We start from the raw sequence: 8,241 nt of genomic DNA on the forward strand, positions 1-8,241 counted from the left end.
GAACCTGATCTTCATTTCATTACGCTTGTCTATAGTCTCGTATTTCAAGTGTGCAACACTGCTCACATAATCCTTTTGGATGTTTATTTATTCATTTTAAAGTTTTATTCCACATGTGACCAACCCTTAAACTTGATACAATTTTGATATCCTCACTACTCCCACTTCTCGCTGTATTTTATAAAGATGACGTCCTGTGTTTCCCGTATCCCATTTCTCACCTATTACTCACACTGTGAGGATCACAATATGAGGATCGTTTGATTTCATAATGAGCTCAAATACTACTCACACCGTGAGGATCACAGTATGAGGATCGATTGAACTCACAATGAGCTCATATACTACTCACACCGTGAGGCTCACAGTATGAGGATCGTGTGATGTCACTGTGATCATCGCATGATCTCACGTGTTGACTGGGGACGGAATATTGTTTTCAGGCTATAATTGAGATATTTGACTGATCCATAATAGCTGCTCACTATGCAGAGTGAGAATCAACAGCAGACTGTTGATGTTTCACATTAGGCCGAACATCAGAGGATCACGCAAGTCCAGGTGGCCTATAATTTGCAATTACAAGGTATTTTGTGACATGCAAAGTATTTGCTTTGAATAACAGTTGTTGTCTGTAAAGGAAATCTAATATCATGCTCCACTTGTTCATCAATCAGTAGCCCTTTACCATATGGCACATCATATGGTGCATTAAATAATAAAGCATATAGATGTATCATCTGATTGCATCAGGTATGGTCGTTATAAAAAAATCAATTGCTGCTGAGCTAAGCTTAGTGTTTTATTGCAGTTCAAGCTTTTGCTTGATTCAGGCCATATGTTCTGTGGTAACTAGGGATGGGTCAGGATGGAAAACTAGTTGTCTATATATTTATTTCTATATAATTATTTATTTGCTTGCTTAAAACTGCATCTTGAGAAGAAAAAAAAAAAACTACTGTTCAAAACTTTTGGGTTGGTAAAATGATTATGCTCACCAAGGCTGCATTTATTTGATCCAAAAATACAATTAAAAACCATAATACTGTGAAATATTAGTACAATTTGAATAACTGTTTTCTAGTTTAGTATATTTTAAAATGCAATGTATTCCTTTCATGGCAAAGCTAAATTTTCAGCAGCCATTACTCCAGTCTTTAGTATCACATGCTTCTTCAGAAATCATTTTAATATACAGATCTGGTGCTAAAGAAACATCTCTTATTATTATCACAGTTTAAAACAGCTGCGCTATTTCATATGTTTTGTGGAAAACATGGTGCATTCCCTTTTCAGGATTCTTTGATGAATAGAAAGCTCAAAAGAACAGCATTTATTTCAAATAAAATTGACCAATTTAATGTGTCCCTGCTGAATAAAAGGATTTTATCCAGGATAACCAAAAAAAAAAAAAAAACTGCAACATTGAAGGTCAAGATTGAAAAAAAAAACAAAAAAACCCAAAACACTCATATAGTGCAAATCTTCATGCTGCAGAGTTCCCTGTTACCAATGCTGGACTCTTCAGTGGGTTTGTGATGGAGTGGCAGAAGACAACCTTGTCTTACCTTATCTAACTGTCAGCCTGGAAAAGATATTGTCTGACAGGCCGAATCGAAAGAGATCACTGAATTGATGAAGGTTCACTGGCACCATAAGAGAGAAAAGTGTGAATCAATTATGCGTGCTTCTCCGTGTCATGAGGAGAGAAGGATGACTAGAAAAGAGAAGGAAAAAATCAAGTGTGATCTCTGATTGCAAATGCGGATAATAGTGGGGCTAGCTTGCAGTAAAGGTCAATTGAGATGCCTGAGTCAATATGGCTACACAGAGTCTGACCATCATTAAGTACTCTGCTAAAGTTAGACAACATTCTGCATTGTAGAGAGAAATGGACTTCTGTTTTCTTTGTGGGTGTGAAAGAATACGGAAGCTAATCAATTAAATACATTTCATAACGGAGCAGAGGAAAAAACATTGTGCAACAGCCTGCTCGGCTCTTTCAATAAGATGAGAAGAATAGTAAGTGATTATCTGTGAAAGGACCACCACTGCATGCGCATTAGCACCATGTCTGGGACAAGTGACTCACACCAAGCACAGGAAGTTCTTATAACGCATCTGTTCACAGCCAGGCTGCTTATTATCCCTTTTAACAAGGAAAACATGGGAAAAGAGTTTGTTACACGCTGTTTTCCATGTAAAATACTATGGTACAGTAACCGTATGGTGAAACTAATAATTTTGTGGTCTGAATTTTGTTTCCCAGGTAACTGAAACGAGGACTGGCCCTCTCGGCTGCAGTAACTATGACAACCTTGATTCGGTCAGTTCTGTGCTGGTTCAGAGTCCCGAAAACAAAGTCCATTTGCAAGGTATAAAATGTTGTTCGAATCTAGTATGTCAAGTTTTGAAACTGTGATGGGCATTTTTTTTATGTGAAACACAAAAGGCTCATTATCACACCACTTTATACAGGTAACCCAGTATTCTTAAAGCAATCTTTCTTTTCTCTGTAACTGAAGGCTTGCAGGTCATTTTGCCAGATTATCTCAGAGACACTTTCGTCCAAGCTGCTCTTAGTTACATTGCCTGCAATGGAGAGGGATCTTTTGTCTGTCGAGACAATGACTGCTGGTGCAAATGTGACCCTAAGTTCCCAGAATGCAACTGCCCCTACATGGATATTCAGGCCATGGAGGAAAGCCTTTTGCGAATCTCTGAATCATGGGCTCTTACCTACAAAGAGTTTGAAGATTCAGGTAGGAGAGTGAATTCAATCATATTTCAGCTGAACACTTTTACTTTTTATTATTCATGTACCCTTCTAAAGAAACATCTCAATCACCATTCATTTATAGCCTATTTTGGAATTTTATTGTATAATTATTTGTAGTTATTATAGTAGTTTAGAAAGTTATGTAGTTATGTATTTAATACTGTTCATTCATTCCTGAAGATGCACAAACTTAAATCATTTAACTCTCTTAACTAACTAACACTACAGGCAAAACCATTTTTTCACGTACTAGTCAGATTTTGAGATTTCAGGCTATTTTGCTTCTATAACAAATCTTTTTTCCAGACTAGTGGAAAGAAAACATCCAAAATACAAATTTAAGTGTTTATTTTATTAAATCTTATCTATTTGCAACTGCAGATTTCAATTACAGTACATTTCTTTAAAGCCATTTTCTCAAAATTAGTTTTTATTTTATTTATTTTTTTCCCCTGCACTGAGCCAAAAACCTCCACTTCAGTACTTACACACACACACACACACACACACACACACACACACACACACACACACACACACACACACTTTACAGTTTCATTCCTATCTATATTTCAAAAGTTTTTACAGAAGGATTGTTCATATATCTTCATTCACATTATTTATATAATATTTTATTCCTATAAACATGGTGAAAAAAATCTGGCTGTTCTCAGTATTTTCAGATTTATGTAGTGGCAAAAAATGATATCCAAAATCTCCTGTGAAAGAACCTTCAACTTTAACAGGTCAATAAAAATTAAACAAGAATTTTGAACCTGGCTTTATCAGATTTTTCAGATTTGTGTTGTGGAAATCAATGCAAATTAGTCCATATTTAATTAGATATTGCATGATTTGCATATTTGAATGTAACATTTCTGAAAACTTGTAATACACAAAAATGTACTGTGATTAATCAACTTTTTACCCTGTTGACCTGTGGTGTCTTGTCTAATGTACTTTTGTCTAATGTACACTGGTCAATCGTCGGAATAAATATGAACACCTTTCAGTGAATCCTGACATTCCCCACACAATGTCCTTCAGAGACAGTGTGGGATTAGAAAAAAAGATCCTGCTCAACATATTGCATTACAGTATGTTGAGCAGAATTAATCACCCATAAAATGCTTTATTGCCCATCCAGCATATTTCATCAAGCATATGAATGAGAGCACTTAGCATAATGTTTAGGTACTGTATTACTGCCTGTCGAGGTCACCCACAGTGACCATTACCGCATGGATTTTTTTTTTCTTCCACAGTCATCCTTTTCCCCCCTTCCCAAAATATCCCAGAGTTCAATTACTTTCAAAGTTTATGTTGTTAGAGCTATCAGGAAGTGCCAGATATACATACTCTCTCAGGTATCATTCAGCTTCTGTTAGGAGCATCAAAGGCATTCAGCGTTCTGCCTCATTAACTAAAATGGAGTACTCTGTAGGAACTGCTTGAGAAAAAAAATGTGTCTTCAGTGAAATGATTCCTTCTTATTGTCAAGGAGAGTGAAGTATAAAGGTAGTGCATTCAGGCATTTACCCACTATTCAGTCAAGTTTACATGACAACACTCCTATATCTGAGAGAACGTATTCTTTCTTCTACAGATGAGTTCAAAACATTTCTGATGAGGCTGCAGCAGAATTTCTTCCTCAACTCCTCAATGATCCAACATTTGTGGTCGCTGGATGGTGTATTTCAGCGGCGCTATGAGCAGCTGGAAAGCAGCATGAAAAGTCTCTTCAAGCGAGCTCAGCGAGTGGTTTACAAGCTCTTCAGCCTCAGCAAGAGGTGCCAAAAGCAGCCCCACATCAACTTACCGCGTGAAAGGTGAGCACAACAGACTCATTATCTCCTCATTGTTGTGGTGATAAATACACTGATACTTAATTCCGAAATGGAATAATGCCCCCAATTACTGTATCCAGAGAGGAAACTCTTCACATAGTGTTTATCATCATTATTACTTGTGTTCATGAGTGGCCCGCATTTCAGACTCCATGGGCTGCCAAGAGGAATGTTTGTCAGCATGCTTCAGAGTGAAAGGGAGCACTAGTGTTCTTGTCTCCAGGGAGACAACTTTGTGTTTAACCACAATCAATAAGACTAAAGTTGGTATAGTGGTTCTCAACTGGTTTTGCTTCAGGCCCTAGATTTTACATTGGCTACCAAGCACGAACAAAGTTGCTGTATCTGTTGCAGCAGTAGAGATGGGCGATATGGGCTTAAAAATATATATCACGATATTTCTGGTGTTTATTGCGATAACGATATCAATGATGATAATTCAGGGAATCCTGTTTCTTTAGAGAAAAGTATTATCTTTCCTATTTTTACTCAAAATAGGGTGTTGTGAGCATTACTGACACACACATAACGTAATGACTGTTTTATTCATACTGGAAGCCGGAGGGTGCCCTTGCGCAGTTTAATTCATACTGGAAGCCGGAGGGCGCTCTTGCACAGATACTCCTCATATCCGTAGCAGAAGTGATACTACTGACGACGCTCCAGGAAGGTATCCAGTTATCGCTGAATAAAAGAGACATTTTAACTGATGAAACTTAAAATAAATATACGATTTCACAAAATATATGTTTTATCTGTGTTGTTCAATCTTGGGTATTTTTATAAGGAAAGTATATTTATAATGCAAAGTTAATCGACATGGTCTTTATCACTGTATATAATACTATCATTCTGTAATATGAAACCACGTCTGGTCACAAAAATAAGTATTACAAAACACTCTATATGTTATTAAGTTAATTTGGAGAAAAAGCATGTCAATAAATGATATCTTTGTTGGACAACAGGTTTGTAAACAGGCTCATACACATGCAAAACTGTATCGCACATGTGCTACTGTAGTACATTTATTCAGACCGATTGTTTGTGCACTGTACAGCCCTAACCAAACCAGTTACAGATTGTAAAAGGAGCTCGAGCTCCTCATTTAGCGATATAGGCTGCTACTCCTCAATTTCACGTCCGCCTTCCGCGATGTCGCTCCGCACTTTCGCACAAAGAAATATGTCAACAACTATACTTTATTGTTATTATCGCGGGGAGAATTTTTACCGGTATATCGCAAACGATAAGATATTGCCCATCCCTACTCAGCAGTCATTGTTTAGGCAGTCTAACTGATATTAATATTTATCTTATCTTTTCTACAATATAGGCCACAGTCGTACTGGCTGAATTACTTTCAGTCTTTATTATACTGCTCAGAGAACAACCAGCTAGGATCCTTCTCAGAAGAGCTGCACACCTGCATTTGTGCATATGACCATAGTTACTGCCAGGTACCCACACCATGCTCTGTGGGTGATGGTGCCGCCTGCACGGCTTGTGCTAGCGACAACCACACTCGCTGTGGAAGTTGCAACATCGGCTACATGTTAAGTCAAGGGACCTGTCGACCAATGGTGGCAGATTCCACCGAAAACTACCTGGGCTTTGAGACTGATCTTCAAGATCTGGAGCTACGCTACCTCCTACAGAGAGCCGATCGACGCTTAGAGGTCCATGCTATCTTCATCAGCAATGACATGCGTTTGAATAGCTGGTTTGATCCTTCATGGAGGAAGAGGATGTTGCTTACGCTAAAGAGTAACAAATATAAATCCAACCTGGTCCATATGCTCTTAGGAATCTCCCTTCAAATATGCCTTACTAAAAACAGCACTCTGGAACCTGCGCTCACGCTCTTCATCAATCCCTTCGGAGGGAGCCACTCAGAAAGCTGGTTAATTCCTGTGAACGAGAACAATTTTCCAGACTGGAAGTCTGCTAAGCTGGATCTTCCACTAGAATGCTTTAACTGGACCTTGACTTTGGGCAACAAGTGGAAGACCTTCTTTGAGACCATCCATATTTACCTGAGGAGCCGCATCAAAACTCTAGGCACCGGGGCCAATGACAGCGTTTACCTGGAGCCGTTGGAAATGGCTGACCCTACTAGAAATCTGGGGTATATGAAGATTAACAGCATTCAAGTGTTCGGTTACAGTATGCATTTCGACCCGGAAGCAATCCGGGACTTGATCCTGCAGCTGGACTATCCATACACGCAGGGCTCACAGGACTCAGCCTTGCTCCAGCTGCTGGAGATCCGAGACCGGGTCAACCGACTCTCTCCACCAGGCCAGCAACCTCTGGACCTGTTCTCCTGCTTATTACGGCACCGTCTCAAACTGACAGCTAATGAGGTAGTGCGCATTCATGCCTCGCTCCAGTCCTTTAATGCCCGTCTCCCCAATTCTCTGGATTATGAGACCACTAAACTCTGTAGCTAACGGTTAAAGCATCATAGCAGACAGCAATAGAACAACTGTAAAAATGCAGAATAGACTGTTAAAGTCAAAGCTGCAATGACTTTCAGTGATAGAGAAACTTTTGGACACTGATTTTTGTGACTTTGCTTTCACTAGTAGATCATCTTGCTCAAAACAGACTGATTTTTATTGTATAGTACACTGAGTTCAAAGAAGAGATTTAAAAAAATATATGGAGTGTTTGTTTGTAATTTTTATATGTTTTTTTTTCTTTTGCTTCAGTGACTGTGCTTTCCTTGTAAAGAATACAGTGATGTCAGTCAATTTTGTAGATAAATTGTTATTAAAACATCATGGTTGTAATGGAGTAATGGTTGCATTATTTATCAGCATATTTTTTATTGCTACAGTATGTGACAGTTTAGTTTATTGGAAAATTAAACACATTTTATATTCGCAACTGAGTTTACTTAATGAGGAATTAAATACATTGAACATGATATACGACTTTGATAAAATAATAATGAAACAATTGTATCATATGCTTGTTGGGTTAATGTTTATTTGTTTTTAATCACATGTCATTGGAAGAGAGAGTGTGGTGTTGTTGTTGTTTTTTTGTTACTATAAGCATTGCAAAGTCTTGTACATTATCAGTACATTGGAGTATTATCATTTACTCATGTTTCTATGCTGATGTTACATGTGTCCCCTGTATTAAGGTCAATTCTGAACCACTCTGGCACAGTTACTCTAGGCTTATAAGCCATTTTTATCAAAAAGTTGAACAAAACACATGGTATACCATTTAATGTACTTCAGCCCCTTCAGTGTTTTTTTTTTATTTTATTTTTTAAACCCAGTTAGGGTCATTAATGAAAGCACAGGTGTTGGTTTAACAATGTAAAGGGGGCTGTGAATATAATATTGAATATATATATATGAATGGAGCCACATATATGCAATGTTTTGGGCTGAATGTTTTCTATTGATATTCTGGATTAATCTAAACATTGTTTATTTTCAGTATTTGGAATTCAGGGTTTGTATTTGTCTAATCATGTTTTCATTATTATTATTATTGTTTTATATCTTTCTTTTGAACATTGGTTTATTTTAATCACACTTTGTTACATCAGAACAAAGCAGTTTATCTGAACTATAAAATATACAGTATATGATT

General features: G+C 37.5%; 1 protein-coding gene across 1 annotated transcript in view; it reads left to right on the forward strand.

Moving 5' to 3' along the window:
• The window catches only part of LOC107685312 (BMP/retinoic acid-inducible neural-specific protein 3-like), a 32,072-nt gene extending 24,963 nt beyond the window's left edge, over window positions 1-7,109 (forward strand). The window contains exons 6-9 of the mRNA XM_016481863.1: window positions 2,270-2,375; window positions 2,526-2,762; window positions 4,386-4,608; window positions 5,963-7,109. Of these exons, the coding sequence (XP_016337349.1) occupies window positions 2,270-2,375; window positions 2,526-2,762; window positions 4,386-4,608; window positions 5,963-7,079 (1,683 nt within the window). The 3' untranslated portion in view covers window positions 7,080-7,109. The remainder of the gene's footprint in view (window positions 1-2,269; window positions 2,376-2,525; window positions 2,763-4,385; window positions 4,609-5,962) is intronic.
• Window positions 7,110-8,241: the final 1,132 nt, after the last annotated feature.

The sequence above is a fragment of the Sinocyclocheilus anshuiensis genome, unplaced genomic scaffold (genome assembly GCF_001515605.1).
Source record: "Sinocyclocheilus anshuiensis isolate Anshui unplaced genomic scaffold, SAMN03320099.WGS_v1.1 scaffold385, whole genome shotgun sequence".
Classification (NCBI taxonomy): domain Eukaryota; kingdom Metazoa; phylum Chordata; class Actinopteri; order Cypriniformes; family Cyprinidae; genus Sinocyclocheilus; species Sinocyclocheilus anshuiensis.